Genomic DNA, 16,199 nt, shown 5'->3' with positions numbered 1-16,199 from the left:
TGCTGCGAATTTCGCAGTGAAAAAAAACTGTGGTGGGTAGTCACCCTTAAAATGAATTGGAAAGCATTAATGGCGTTTAAGTTCATTTCAATGGAGAAAATTGATTTGACTTACGAGTGTTTTGGGTGAGGAGCTTCGTCCCAAGATAAATTAGACTCTTTACCCAAGGCACCACTGTACTAATAAATCTAATAAACCACTGTACTAATAAATTTGGAAGATTTTGAAAAAACTATTACATTTTCACATTTTTAACTGTAATATCTCAAATATGTGCAAACATACTGTTAAAATTTTGGTAAGTGTGTTTACTTTATTCTGAGCACACATTTGAAAAAAGGTTCATTTTTTTTATATTTACCGTATATACCGGCGTATAAGACGACTTTTGAACCCCGAAAAATCTGCTCTGCAGTCGCGGGTCGTCATATACGCCGGTAATACAGAAAAAAAGGAAGTGTCAAAAAAAAAATCATTACTCACCTCCCCCGGCGTTCTGCGGCGCTGCTGTTCCCTCCTGGTCCCCGACAGAGCATTGCTTTCAGGATGCGGGGCTTGAAATCCCCACCTCCAGAAAGCTAATGCTGTGATTGGCTAACGCACGCCGTCAGCCAATCACAGCCATTCAATTACATCATTGAATGGCTGTGATTGGCTGAAGGCGCACGTGTGTTAGCCAATCACAGCCATTCAGTGATGTCATTGAATGGCTGTGATTGGCTGAAGGCACGTGTGTTTTAGCCAATCACAGCCATTCAATGATGTCATTGAATGGCTGTGATTGGCTAAGAGCACGTGTGTTAGCCAATCACAGCATTAGCTTTCTGGAGGTGGGGATTTCAAGCCCCGCATCCAGAAAGCAATGCTCCGTTGGGGACCAGGAGGGAGCGACAGCCTGCAGCAGCGCCGCAAAACACCGGGGCAGGTGAGTACTGATTTTTTTTTTCCTACACTGTATTCCCGGCATATAAGGTGACAGTTGGGGCGTCGTCTTATACTGTAGTAGATGTACAAATTTAACATAACTTATTAACATTTTGAGGAACATTTAGTTTTCCTACGCCAAGCCAAGATTGCAAAGGCTCATAGGTGTCAGAATGGGGACACATGACCCCATTTTAAAAACTACACCCCTTAATGTATTCACTGAGACCTTTGAGGGCACAGTTTTTTAATGAATCTAAGCAAAGCAGAAGGAAAAAAATATGATTTTCATTTTTTGGGAAATTGTGTCATTTTAAAAACAGGTTTTTTTATACAGCACACCAGTGAATAAAGACTTACGCCCCAAAATAGATCCCCCTGTTTGTTCCGTGTTCAGAAACATACCCATTGTGTGCCTAATCTTATGTCCGTATGCAAACCAAAGGGAGCATTAATCTTTAACTGTTTTTAACTTTTTACATGATCGCCAATATCCGTTGGATAATGGCGATCATGTGACCGGGGACAGCTCACCGTGGCCCTCAGTTACTGCTCCAGGCTCTCAGCTACCTTTAGTAGCTAGGAGCAAGGAGATTTTACATTTTCCTGGCCTTCCTTAGCTTCTGCTCTTACGTCCACCATTTTGCCAACGGGCACATGCTCTGAAGTAGGAAAAAGGTCCGCAGCTAAACATCCCATATGTTTTATTTTGCAGTAAGGAGGCTACAAGAGAGGAATCTTATCACTGTGTATGTGTGTGTGCGTCTGTGTGTGGGGGGGGGGGGGGGGGGAGACGGACTATCTCTGAGCTCACCACTCCAACAGTTTACTTGGTGGTCCCACTGAGATACCTTTATACGCGTCAGATTCTGTGAATGTCTTTTCATTGCTTCTTCTTTCCTACACATGACTGATAGTCCAGGACCAAAGTAGGCAACGTGGGACTGGGAATCTCCTTCCTTTGAGGCAATTCTATGTTCTGCTATTTATGTTTTAGACATATGAGTGTGAGGTTGATTGCGATAAGCTGAAACTTATTGATGCCAGTGAGAACAAAGACTAAAACATGTAGTTCTAATGGCTTCACCGCCAAGGGTCTCATGGACACCCTTTGTTCTCAGTCCTGATACTTGTTTAGAATTGTGGAGGGACAATGGGAAGAGGCACAGTAGAAACATCCACAAATGGCCACCAGGGCAACTGAAACCTATGTCTTGTCCGTCTTGTAATAATTTGTGAATACTATGTGTGTAGTGTGTTACTCAGAAGTGGGGATGATGGGTCATTGAAAATAATGGACATACATAATCAGCCATCTCTCCTCTCCAGGGTCTTTATTATGAAGGGAATACATTGTTTGTTATATTTAATTGTCACAGGCAGTTAACACAAAACTACATTGGAGTCTGGAAGTCCAAGATACCAGACTTTAATCATCATAATGCCATATTCAGGTTATGGACCCAGGCTATGATAGTGACTAAAATTCTATGACTTATAATCACTGTACTTGTTCACTAGAGACAGTAAGAGACTGTAGTTGGACTGATATGTCTTGGTGACATATACTACAATGTACAACTCCAATACACCTGCAGGAAGCACAGTAAATTGTACACCATCACTCCTGCTCATGCACATCCTCATCTTAGGGCTCTATATGCTGTAGGAGGGGATTCTGAAAAGATTACATATAAAACAAAAAACTTTGACAGGGCTCGGCTGTAGGAACATCCCTAACTCCCGATTGGCTGCATTTGTGAAGGTGCTTGAAGGTCCTATAGCAGCTTTTGTATACTGTCCCCCCTTGCATGTTCCCTGGAAGCGGGGCTGTGCCTCCACTCCCTCTCTGTTCCGTGCGGCCAGTTTTCTCTCTGCAGCTCCATCCGCCCAATTTTACTCCCCCTTGCATCTCCCCTGGTAGCGGGGTTGTGCCTCCGCTCTCCCACTTATCCGTGCGGCCAGTTTTCTCTCTGCAGCTCTGTGCAACCAGTTTTCTCTGTGTAGTGATGTCCCGAAGTGGAGGTCGCTGTGGGGATCTTGACCCTGCTGTTGCCAGTGCCGTGGCCTGCCTTTCGTACTGCGGCTGCTGCGCTCCTCCGTCAGGGCAGCACGAATGAATGTCCAAAGGGTTGTCTGCACAACACATCGCAAACTACGTGTGCAGATGCTGGAACCGCGGGGACTGGAGACTTACATCTGTGGTGTCTGGAGACAGCCAACAGACGCACGTGGCAAAACAGCAGGGACAGGTCAAGGTGACACTTACAGCTGCGTGGTCCGGGGACAGCCACACATGGCAGAAAAGCGGGGACCAGAGACTTACAGCTGCGGAGTCCGGGGACAGCGGGGTGAAGATCCCCACAGCGGGTCCACTTCAGCGCATCACTGCAGAGAGAAAACTGGGCGCATGGATCAGTCAGGGAGTGGAGGCACAGCCCTGCTCCCAGGGGAGATGCAAGGGGTACGGAAGCTGCTAAAGGACCTTCAATAGCCTGTAGTGTCGGAAACCTTTTTTTGTCTGAATGGAAGGCACATTTCAGGTTTTATGTAATCAAGTATGCTGATTTAAAAAATCAAGATGAAAAAATTTTCCGAAAACCGGAACACCTCCCTATTTACACTTGAGAAACCGAAAAATCAAATTTATATCAATAATTTTCATATTTTATATATTTATTTACTTACTTAGGCCGCCTGCACACTGGCGTAAATCCCGCGGCGGGATTTCCCGCAGGATTTCCGCCGCTCAAAGCCTGCATAGTAGTGCATTACAATACGCACTCCTATGCAGATGGCCGCGGTTTGGCCGTGCGAAATGTCGCGCGGCAAACAAACCGCGGCATGTCCTATTTTTGTGCAGGGCTCGCACATGAAAGAACCGGGGCCGCCGGGCGCGGGTAAGTACACGTTCGTTTCTGCAGGCGCTTAGGTCGGGTCCCGCAGCGAGAATTCTCGCTGCCGGATCCGACCCGCTCGTCTGCAGGCGGCCTTACAGGAGATTTTTTTTCGTCTTGATTTTTTAAATCAGCATACTTGATTGCATAAAACCTGAAATGTGCCTTCCATTCAGACAAAAAAGGTCTCCGACACTACAGGCTATTACACATGGTTACTCTGAAATCTTTTCTACTGGTGCCAACTCTGCTTGCTTATATATTTACTCTTTCCGTGCATGTACTACTAATCTCATCATAGCACTAATAGGGATATGCAGTTATTTCCTGCATGCTGTTTGTGTGCACATGGTGATAAAGTACAGTGAACATACCTAGACAAACCGGTGCTTCTTCCCAGACGCCATTCATACATCGCACAACCTTTTCTCCTTTAAGAATATGATAATTTGGGCATCTATATTCCACAGATTCACCAGATTTATAGCTGGGCTTTCTAATTCCTGTGGTGTCTCCAAATTGTACAGTTGGTGGTGGACCACACTGCTCACCAATTTCTGAAAATGATAATTAAGCAAATGTACTAATTAAATGTAATTGCATAACAAAATAAAGCATTGTATAGATTATCTGGCTCTAAACAAAAAATATATGTATTAAGACACTGATTAGTGATTGGGAGACCACATTGTGACATCAGAAGCTCCGATTTCTCACTTTGGCATAGTACTTAAATTCCTTCTGTCAGTGCACGTTCATATGGACGAGTGCGATATCAGTCCGAGAAACTCAAAGCTGTATAGCACTTGTAAATTTGTGATGTTCACTGAGTGCGTTGCAATTTCTTTTTTTCACCCGCTGTCAGAGAAAAACTGCACATATAAATAGACCTATTGAAAACAATACTGTCTATTTTGGTGCGAGTTTTGTGAACACAAAAACTTGTTCGTATGAATGCACACTTAGAGCTTAGTCAGAACACCGTTTTTTAAAGGCACATGTTTGTTTTTTACATGCAAATAAAATTCGTATCTGTAAAAAATAGGGCAGCGATGCCATCGCTATCCCCTGCTGCGGCTGTGACAGCTGCAGAAGAGGATTCCTTAGATGTGAAACCCCTGGATGTTATCACATCCAAGGGTTTCAAAACCTTGTGGCCTCTTGAAAGCTCTGCCATGAGAGGCAACACATGTGGCTGCAGGATGTTTTGAACATATACCTAAGCTGTCATTGTTCAACTACTGTATCCAATGGCCCTCCAGGTGATCGCAACAGCAGTGGGGGCAGTGTGCCACTCCACAACTAAGGTGGAACTGAGACACTCACCCCTAGGTCTCCAGACTCAAACACTGCTGTCATTAGTGCCCAAACTAAACCTGCATTAGTTGCTGTAGACAACCTGGTTCCACTTTGTAGTAAGACACCACTGCAAGTGGAGGTGATGGTGTGTGGGTATCAAAGGCAGTACATGTAATTGGTGCTATGACAGCAAATGTCTTTCAGCCAAGCACCTGGAAATGGTTCAGACAGACACAGGGGCCTGTAACAATGGTGTCACCTGTCTCAGATGGTGGACAATGAAACAGTTGAAGCTGCTAGTGCTTGTCGGAAGATTACATGCTCCTCTCTACTAGTGGTCGATGGCGTCTTGAACCCGATTGCCTTTTGTGCCTGCCATCACACATCCACAGTTCCCAACACTTCCTAACAGTCTGGTTAGGAAGGCCCAGGTGGTAGGCAAACCGTCAATATGACCATACAGCTTCTTGCATTCCAATAATGCGCCCCCTCTCAAACTCTGTTAACTGGGCAAAATCACTGTGATTGCATTGTAGAGGCATATCTAGTGGTCAACATGCCCAACAAAAGCAGAAAAAAGAGGTTCAGTATACACAAGCAGCCTGTAAGAGTTTTGTTATAGGCAGTGCTTGATGTCATTGCAGGTCCTATATACATAAAACTTAGTCTGACCGACACAACAACAACACAGTTAGAGCTCTTAAAAAACGGAGGAAAAAAATAACACAATGAGAATACAACTAAGTCGTTATCATCTCAGACACAACTCAGCAGTCCTGACAAAAGACAACCACCTACCACCACAGAGATCCAGTGAGCTAAAGGACCTGTGTGACATCACTGATGTGGGAGGAGCCAAGCTCTGTTTGTAAGGTGTGGGTCAGGATAGATGTAAAAGAGCTGGTTGTGATTTGTGGGCAGCATAATGGATGTACCATGTAGCAGAGCTGTGTGTGTGTGAATCAAGATGTAGCAACGCTGTGTTTGTCATGTGTGGGTTCAGGATGAATGTAGTAGAGCTGTATGTGTGATGTGCAGGGTCAGGATGCTGTGTGTGTGATGTGTGTGGATCATAATGGATGTACCATGTGGCAGAGCTGTGTGTGTGAACCAGGATGTTGCAGAGCTGTGTTTGCCATGTGCTGTATGTGTGATGTGTGGGAAACAGGATGGATGTAGTAGAGCTGTGTGTGTGATGTACCATGTAGCAGAGCTTGGTACTATAATTTCCCAATAATTACTAGTAGGACTAAAAACTGGTAGTGGAGAAGGAGCAACACTCCTGGTTAATGCATGTAGGAAGTGACCAAAGGTGTGGAAAACGTCTCCTTTTTATTCAATAAAGTATGTGATCAGCATGAAAACGCGTTTCGGAGATAACCCGTTCATCAGTTCATCTGGTGTTTAAAATATACAAGCTGTATAGTACACGTTAGAAGGCAGAGTAAGAGGCAGAAGGAGGAAGAGTAGGAGGGAAAAAAAAGACAAAAGTATTATATGTATTTGTTATATAAACTCATGTGGGTGTTACCATGCGGTGGTTGCTGGTCCTCCCGGGGAGTCGGTGCGTGGGGTCCCGCGGTCAGGGCGCATGCCCCCGGCTTGTTGTCCAGCTGCTGGGGGGGGGGGGCCTGGCCGGTGTGGTGCTGGTGGCACGCGGTGATGTACGCGCGCACACCTGTGAGTGCAGCTGCCATGCACAAGATCCCTTTTAGTATGCTCTGTTGGGTGTTAGCTGCCTCTCTCTCTCCGCCCCTGAGCGGAGGCTTTCGTTTAAAGGTCAGGCAGAGACTGGCAATCACTGCCAGTTATTTGTTTCCCTCAGTGTGCTAGCTAGTCTGCCTCGGTTGGTCTCCTGCTTCTGTCATCTTGTCTGCTATACTTTGCTATTATCCGCCAGGTTACACCTGCCTCAGTTCTGCTTAGTATTGTTCGTATTGGTCATTTACATCTGCCTTTTCTGTCAGTATTCTACGCTTTCCATCCAGGTACACCAGCGTCCCTGTTTCGGTCCCTATTGAGAGTAGGGATCGCCGCCCAGTTGCCTGCCTGCGTTTAGCCAGGAGTGGAGGCAAGTAGGCAGGGACAGGGGTTGTGGGTGAGATCTAGGGCACCTGGGCTGGCCTATCAAGGGTAGTATACCGTAACAGCGGGTTAGATGTAGTCATATATATGTATATTAAAGCTATAAGAAGTGCACACAACAGAAAGGATCAGAGGGGAGGCATACTGTACAATGGAAAAGTGAAATATAATGGACTTACCAATTGGCAGGTCCCAAAAAGGGTTAATAATGAGATCCTGTTTGCCTAGTAAGATTAGGAATATGTAGAGACAAAAACAAGCCTAATCCTATAGGTGGAAGATAGGAATGGTGTCAGTTTGTCCTAGGTGATGCATCATCTGGTAAGGCAGCACCTACACCATTGAAGATACCACTCTACTCTCTTCACCATATATGTAGTTTCATCTTCGCAATAAACACGACCATACGGGTCTTACTCCACCCCTCTTTCTTCCTTATTCACATATTTCTAAAAGGGAACGTTGGAAGTGGCACAATGGGGAGCATCCAGTCTATTGCAAATATAGGTTAGACATAACTGGTTATCGAGGATCGGATATGAGATTGAGCTGACAAGGAAGGGATTTAACTTCAATTGAAAATAAGCATACCATGCATCCTTCTGCGAGTCTGGGCAAAAAGATGCTAGAGGGGTTACCTGCCCTTCTTGAATTAAATGTATTAATTTGGAAAAAGTGGAGAAGGGAATTCCCTGAAAAACTAGAAATAAAAATGGGGAAAATAGGATTACGGAAATATGGCAAAAAAGGGATTTTTATTGATTTTTTTTAACCAATCGCGAAAATCTAAGAATATGCTGTAGAGTGGGGCTACTGCAACACGTGTGGGGCCATATCAGCAAGGAAATGGACATTTAGTTGATAAAAGCTAGACAACGTCTTTAAGTATGATTTCAATGCTCTGTACCTGTCCACTCCAACACTTCCCATAGCTTAGTGTGTTTGCTCTACCCTCTTATATTCTGTCTGTTTTTCCTGTTTAGGCCAGTGGCTGGGCTTTCTGCTGTATTTGACTCAATAGCAGGGGGCTAGTCTTATATCTGTAGTTGGCACTGTGAACCCCTTTCCTCATGCTTCAACCCACTGTAGAGCTGCTGTAGCCAATGTAAATTTAGTTAACTAGTGAATATTTGTCATAGAAATATTGAGATGCAACGGGCAGCAGTTCAGGGCCATTGCTACTACAGGACAAAAGTCTAAAAAAATGTATAGTATATTGACTGTTACGTGATAAAAATATTGATTTGCTGTCCCTATTAATATGGTTTATTTAGAGAATTTTAAAGACTGTCAGCAGTGTTGAAACTACAAAACTTGTGAGAGCTCTATATAGGTGCCAAGAAGCAGTTATAAAGCATCTATCTTGCGTCCATTTTACTGTGACTAGCTTTGAAAAACCCAATTTTATTATCCTGCACAACAGCACAAAGGCCTTCTTCATGGAGTGCCCTTTGCTCTGTAAATTGAGCTGCTTCATAGCTTTTATTGGCAGTTGCAAAATCCAACCAGGAGACCATGGCGCCTGTCAATCAGAGCTGCATAGCTGCTCAATGGACAAAGAGGAGGATACTGCAGGGAAAGGTCTTGCCCACATGGCATTTGGAGTGGCACAGGCATAATACTTGCTTTTCTAAAAGCTGGTCACAGTAACATAATTTACTATTGAACTAAAATGTAATAGAAAAGTAAATAGGTTACTGTAGCAAGGGGGTTTCTTGCCTCTGGATCACGGACCTCTTGGACTGTAAAATGGGCACCACACATGTATAAATAGGCTCCGGGAGACTTAAATTCTTACAAATCTGTCTCCTGCCAGCATTTATTCTGCATTACAGCACAGCAAATACAGCATATTACACAAGCCATACATTTAGGGCCACCATCAATACCCTACCCAGGGTGTCTGGAGGACATCCTCCTCCTCCATCAGATACATGACGGTTCCCAAACAAATCTGCACAGGATCTCACTGCCCCAACTAGACCTTCGGCTAGAAGCCCTCCTAGCTCTACTGAGCTATAGCTCTCTTCTCCTCTGAGTCTGGCAGGATCTGCTACTTTTGTATCTCCTCCTGCCACACCCACAGCTGTTCCCCTTTTTATTCCCCTTTTCCAGTTATCAGAATGCCTGTTTAGCACCCTCTGCACTCCTACAGTTACATAATATTTGTGTTGAAATAATCTGATCATTTTGAACATATTTACTATTTAAAGAATAACTAAATAATTCAATATTGAGGATGGGAAGCCTTGTAATATAATTTAATACAGAGCAAAACTAAGGAAGGAGAGGACAGCCAACCAATTAAAACGGTGCTCGTTGTTAAACATACAAAACTATAAAGTACATCCACAAAGACCAAAATTGTGTGCATCACAAGACACACATGTACTAAGTACATTAAAGATAACAATTGATAAAAAAAAATGTATTAAAGAATGAAAGAGGAAAGTATGAAAGAGGAGTGATGAAAAGGCCTTTATTGAAAAGACATGTATAAAAATGCAACAAGAAATACAATAATAAATTCCTGGATTTTCTTACTGGAAGAAAAAAAATCAAAAGAAAAAACTCTGGTATTGACTTAATGGCAATACACACTGCAAGCATCTCCAAGTCCTTCGCGCTGCCGTGCAACAGTGCATGCAACCTGCAGGCACTGTGGTGTCTGGAGTCTGAACAGTGTCTATCAGCATGGGTGCAGTGGATAAGCAAGACAACAGGGGGCCCAGGCTGGCTCTGTCGGTGGTGACTGACTATCGGACTGTAGTAGTGCACTGCAGAGGGGGTTAAAGTTTGGATTCTGGGACACTGGAAGATGATGGGGGTCGATTGTGAAAGATTGGAGGAAGATGTTGGGGGTTGATGGGTTTTGGGATATTGGCAGACAGTAGGGATTGATTGTGGGATATTGGAAGAACGTGATGGGGGGGGGGGGGGTTGCTAGTGCAAAGGAGTACAATCATATATTTTAGTGTAGGGAAAAAAAACAGGGGTACCCGGGGAATGGGGAGCCCAGTCCATTTACTGCTGGCCGTGCATACTTCACCGGGTTGCTTCCCTAGGCAATCTCATTTCAAACATTGCCTGTTACATATATAAGACATCATATCAGCTTGTTTTTTGCCACTTGTTCAGAGAAAACTAACAATTAGAGATTGAAGAGCGGAATAAAGGCAAAAATAATAACCAGAAATAGTGCTATTCTTCATAAACACCTTAGTCTGAAAAGTCATCTAAAAGTTTAATTTAACCCTTTAGTGATCAAACACTGTAAATATATGACACTTAGTCCTGGGATTCAGACTTGAGCTATATTAAATTTATGGCGTGAATTAAAACTCCTGCCCCTGCAATCTAACAGAATTTTTTTTTTCTATAGAGAACTCCAAATTCCCTGTACAGACAATCAGCCCAGAATTTTAAAACAATTTCAGTAGACACGTTCAATTCAAACTTATTTTCCAATCCATTGTGCAGCATTGTGCATAGACTAAATACACTCAATGGAGCGGCATGCTGGGTTTTCTATCCTTAATAAAAAAATTAAGTCCCATCACCTTGGATAAAAATATCTTACAATATCAGTGTTTTTGCCTGTTTTAATCCCAAAGACATAAATGAGATCAGGTGAAGGATCTACTCCATAGACATTTAATTTTAAACAACATCTACCAAAATGTACAACCTTCATTGTGACTGAGGCCGGAGACAGTGGCTACTGCAGAACTAGATCTCCAGAGATATTATGGAAGTTGTACATTACAACAGACTAGGGAAAAGACAATCAACCCACAATTGTGCTTCTTTACTTCTCTGAAACCAGTTTCACACAAGGCAGTTTGGCGCAGCCTTTGATGCTCTTTTTTATCCAAAGTTGACACTTGATCCTAAACAGAGGAAGTGTACAGTAAAATCTACAGTGAATTTGGACTACAAAATCAATACCAAGTATGGTGCAGATTGTGATGCAAATCCTGAGCGGATGTGCCACGGTTTGCAACCCCTCACTTGAAGGAAATCCATGGTGAAAATCCACAGCATAAATTGGCATGTTGCGGATTTAAAATCCACAGAGCGGGTCAATTTACATTGAAGATTTTCTCCGCAGAGTGTTGATGGGACTTCACAAAATCCCAACCACAATGTCTGTACTATAAATGTTGTGGATTTTATGCAGCTAATTCCACAATCTGCAGCATTTCTGACCCCAGTGAACATACCCTAAGAGACGTATACTTGTATCCATGTGAAAAAATACCTAAACCTGCACTCTGTGAACCTGTCCTGATGTAGGAGCTCATGTGATCGATGTCTTACCAGTTTCCAGCTTTGGAGTGGAATAACAGGAAATTGTAGATACAAGCAGAATGAAGAATCCTGATGCAGCCATTCTGTTATAGCCAGAACAGCGCAGTTCGTTCTCAGCCTGATGCTTCCCTCCACAGAGCGGAATAACTACTCCACCGAGCTACATGCAGAATAAATATCCCTGTAACTTACAGGAATTGTTGATATCACCTAGTAACTGATGTTGCAAGAACAGAAAAGGTTACCTAACATTGTGTGGTGAAATAATCTGATCTGCCCATTCATATTCACTGTTCATCCAAACATCATGTTTACTTTATGCTTTATTAGATTCACACAAAGGCAAGATTAAAAGAGGTAGAAAGTTTGCAGAGCTCTGAAATAGCAGACACTGAAATATTATTTCCTGTTCCGTGTACTACGTTAACCCCTTAATAACCAGCATTTTTGTATTATTTGGTTCTTGTTCTGCTTAAACTAGAATAATTACTTTTTTATTCTTCTATTGACATATATATGAGAGGGCTTGTTTCTTTGCAGAATGAGCATATTTTTCAGTGGTACAATTTAAAGAACTAAGTAATGTATTGAAAAAACTTTAAAAATTCTAATTGGGGTGCAATGGAAAAAAGCACAATTGCGCCAATTTTGGGGGATGCTTTTACTACACACATAGCATGATAAAAATGATGTTAACTTTATTCTGTGGGTCAGAACAATTGCGGCAATACCAAACTTATAGTCTTATCAGTGTACTACTTAAAAAAATAAAATCTCTTTTATTTAAAAAAAAAATTATATATATATATATATATATATATATATATATATATATATATATATATATATATATATACTTTCTGTTGTCATCCTGTGACTCCCATAACTTTATTGTTTTTCCATCGAAGGTCTCACTGTTTTTTTTAATGGTACCATTTTGAAATAAATATCACTTTTCGATTGCTTTTTATTACTCTTTTCTTGGAGATGAGGGTGATCAAAAATACCCAATTCTGATATAGTGCATCTTTCCTGATGACATTAACCATGTAGGATGCACTTATTAATATGGAAAGCAGAGTTACAATAAATATGCACATGTATATAAGGTACATCAAATACTTTAATTCCTATAGCAGTCCCAATAGTATTTAACAGCAGTCACTATATACCTGGATATATATATATATATATATATATATATATATATATATATATATATATATATATATATATAAAATGTGCATGGCGTCCCATGCACGATACTTCTGTGGTTGATTGTAGATACAGGAATCTGCAGGGTGTGAACAGCGCTTTGATGGAGGTCCGGATAGTAATGATGATCAGCAGTGCAGCAGCTCTTCTGGTCCAACGATTCCACACAGGAGTTGAATCCAGGAACAAGCCGGACTACACTATACTAGTCACTAGTTTAGTCTATCCTATCAGTGTGACTGGACCATTAATCTGCCTGCGGGCCGTCGGTCACCTGATATTCCACTAGTGTCTGAACTGCACACCAATCCCTGCCTATAATACCAACTAGACTAGGGCTATTACTTAGCCACAGAGGATCGCCAAGCAGGCCCCACTAAAAATACACCGCACCAAGTATGAAGAACTATAATAGAAATTTGCAATGATGCAGCAGAGCTAATTGTGTCCGGTCTGCTGAGGGAAACTGTAAGTATCACTCAGTTCAGTGCAGAGCTGTTTTAGTAAAATGGGGTTTCAGCCCCACTATAGGTATGGCTGAAATCTGATATCTACTTGGTTACAGCTAGTCTGAAACAGGTCTTTGGCTTTACGAAGGGAATATTTAGGGAGCTGCTAGTAGCTTCCTTTCTTCTTCCCATGCGGTCTGGATCTGCCTGGAGTGGGCAGGTCTCACTCTTATATACCAGCCCCCATTACATATATGGGGTTTCCTCACACTTTTAACTAAAAAGCAGGGGCTAAGATGAAACCAATTTCCAATAACCAGAGGGGTATTGGGCAAGCCCATTATAACACATAAATAACAGTGATTTCCTACATGTTGAAAAAGGAGAAAAAGGAGTTTTTACCTGAATACTCACTTCTCGCGCGGCACACCTGCCTCAGGCCACTCTAGATATTCTTCTGCTCTTTTATTTTTTCGGATCTTCTGTGATACATGCCATGACACGTGACCTTAGAGTCCAAGGCCAGGGATAGGCTAATGCTAGTGTCGGTCAGATATGATGGGTGATAAGAGAAGCACTAGAAGAAAGCAAGAGAAGAAAAGCAGCTGTATTTATTTTTCAAGCTAGCAGAAAAGGAAGCAGAAGAGGTGGCATAATTAGGGCATTACATAGGCTTTAACTATTACGGGGTAAAACAAATGTTTTTTTAGATATAGGGGCAGGAAAGGCATCATTATTAACGGGGGCAGAAAAGGCAACATTATTACAGGGGCAAAAATGGTGGTGTTAAAAACAGTGGCAAAAAAGGGGCATTGTTAATTAGGAGGGGGGAGGCAACATTATTACCTGTGGGGACAGGGGTGAGGGGTGGGACTTGAGAGGGGGCAAAGCTTGATGGATTCTTGATGGATTCTCATAGTGATTCTTCTCTAGCTAAGAGAGGGAATGTGGCTAGAGGGCAAATTCTGCTAGCCCCACCCCCTCACTTGGCTAGGGAGGGATCACTATGATAACCCCTCTAGCCCTGCCCCCTTTCAAGCCCCATCTCCTTGCCCCCCTACTGGCAAAGCCCTCTAGCCCAACTCCCTATCTCTGCAAATATGGGGAGATATGTAAGAGATCCCCTGTTGCTCTGCTCCCATCTCTCCTCTCTATGGGGGATTCCTAGGCTGCTTCGCGATCTTCTCCTATTGATTTCAATGGGGCCATTGCTACTGCCACCGGCCCTATTGCAAAAACAATGGGTGATATCCCAATTTTTTCTTATCACTGCGAGGCTTGAGCGAACACATTGCAAATGAGAATGAAACCATTGAAAATCATTGGTTTCATAATCATGTGTTTTCACTCACTTTTGCAACACATGAAAGTCTATCACCAGTGGGTAAGAGCCCTAAGTTAGCTAAGTATTCCCTCACCATATCTCTGCTTATAGATAGTCTGCATTTTTATTCCTTCAATAGCACAGGGAACATCAGCTGATGTTACATCTACTTTCTGAGAGAAAACAGATACAGAATAGGAATTTAAAAGTTCAGCCTTCTCAACATCATTCTTAACTAGAGATGAGCGAACGTACTCGTTTCGAGTACTTACGCACCCGAGTACCGCCATTTTCGAGTACTTCAGTACTCGGGTGAAAAGATTCGGGGGGCGCCGGGGGGCGGGGAGAGGTGTGGCGGTGCGGGGGGTAGCAGTGGGGGAACAGGGGGGAGCCCTCTCTCTCTCCCCCCCCCCCACTCCCCACTGCTACCCCCCATGCCGCCACGGCGCCCCCCGAATTTTTTCGCCTGAGTACGGAAGTACTCGGAAATCGCGGTATTCGGGCGAAAAAGGGGCGTGGCCGAGCACGTTCGCTCATCTCTATTCTTAACCAATTCACTATTTTCATCCTGTAAAAATTCTATTTTACTTTTGCTTTTAACATACCCCCCAATTAATTTTTTTTTAATGCTTTTGGCCTCTGTTGCAAGCCTTAATTGATTATTAGTAGAGATGAGCGAGCGTACTCGGATAAGCACTACTCGCTCGATTAATTGGCTTTATCCGAGTATCGCTGTGCTCGGGTCTGAAGATTCGGGTGCCGGCACAGAGCGGGGAGCTGCAGGGGAGAGCGGGGAGGAACGGAGGTAAGATCTTTCTCTCCTTCTCTCCCGCCCGCTCTCCCCTGCTCCCCGCTGCGACTCACCTGTCAGCCGCAGCGGCACCCGAATCTTTAGCCCCGAGCACAGCGATACTCGGATAAAGCCAATTACTCGAGCGAGTAGTGCTTATCCGAGTACGCTCGCTCATCTCTAATTATTAGCTTTAGCTTTTCTGACATATGCCCTACAGTTTCTGCACATTGCATTATATTCTTCTTTAGATATTCCCCCCTTTCCACTTGGTAAAAATATTTTGCTTTCTTTTCAGCATGTGTTTAATTTCTATGTTCATCCATCTCGGTCTCTTTAAATGCTTCCCATTATTCCTTTTTTGAAAAGAAAGACAGAATCTCAGCGCCTCACGTATAAATTAAGAAATCAAATATAGTAAATAGCGAGTGTCCACTCACCTGGTGCGCAGTGGACCCCTCTGTATAAAGGAGCCACCGGCACCTAAATTCCACGATCACTCTCAAAAAGAAGCCTGGTCCACAATCCTAGATCCTAGGAGAGACGTCCCGGGGTGGAAAGCCCTCACATGGGCTTCGGACATTCAAAATGGCAAATAAGAAAAAGATACCCCCGCGCTCCGGAACCAGGACAACAGTCTATATTAATATTCCACTTTATTAATGCGACGCGTTTCGACAGAACATAGCCATCTTTTTCAAGCATAAACAAACAAACATACATCTTTATATATACAAATACATTAGTGTTTACTCACAGCACTCGATCACGGAGGACGCCGCGTCTCCGCGCCATCTTGGAATCACATAGTGATCATGCGGCATGACACGTCATGTCTATCACGTGGTGTTGATTACGTCACCAGTTTCATTCATAAAAAAGGATCCTATACTACGATCCTCTGT

General features: G+C 43.1%; 2 protein-coding genes across 4 annotated transcripts in view; both read right to left on the bottom strand.

Annotated features, from left to right (window-relative positions):
- LOC136621576 (coagulation factor XIII B chain-like) overlaps nucleotides 1-11,659 on the bottom strand; it is a 146,765-nt gene extending 135,106 nt beyond the window's left edge. For all 3 annotated transcript variants that reach the window (XM_066597147.1, XM_066597146.1, XM_066597148.1), the window contains exons 1-2: nucleotides 11,526-11,659; nucleotides 4,196-4,378 (exon numbers count right to left, since the gene is read on the bottom strand). In XM_066597147.1, coding sequence (XP_066453244.1) covers nucleotides 4,196-4,378; nucleotides 11,526-11,598 — 256 coding nt within the window. In that variant the 5' untranslated portion in view covers nucleotides 11,599-11,659. The remainder of the gene's footprint in view (nucleotides 1-4,195; nucleotides 4,379-11,525) is intronic.
- The window catches only part of LOC136621574 (complement factor H-like), a 1,208,893-nt gene that overhangs the window by 595,786 nt on the left and 596,908 nt on the right, over nucleotides 1-16,199 (bottom strand). The window lies entirely within an intron of this gene.

This window comes from Eleutherodactylus coqui, chromosome 3, assembly GCF_035609145.1.
Source record: "Eleutherodactylus coqui strain aEleCoq1 chromosome 3, aEleCoq1.hap1, whole genome shotgun sequence".
Classification (NCBI taxonomy): Eukaryota; Metazoa; Chordata; class Amphibia; order Anura; family Eleutherodactylidae; genus Eleutherodactylus; species Eleutherodactylus coqui.
The sequence above is the reverse complement of the archived record's forward strand: the minus strand, read 5'-3'. Positions and strand labels throughout refer to the sequence as shown.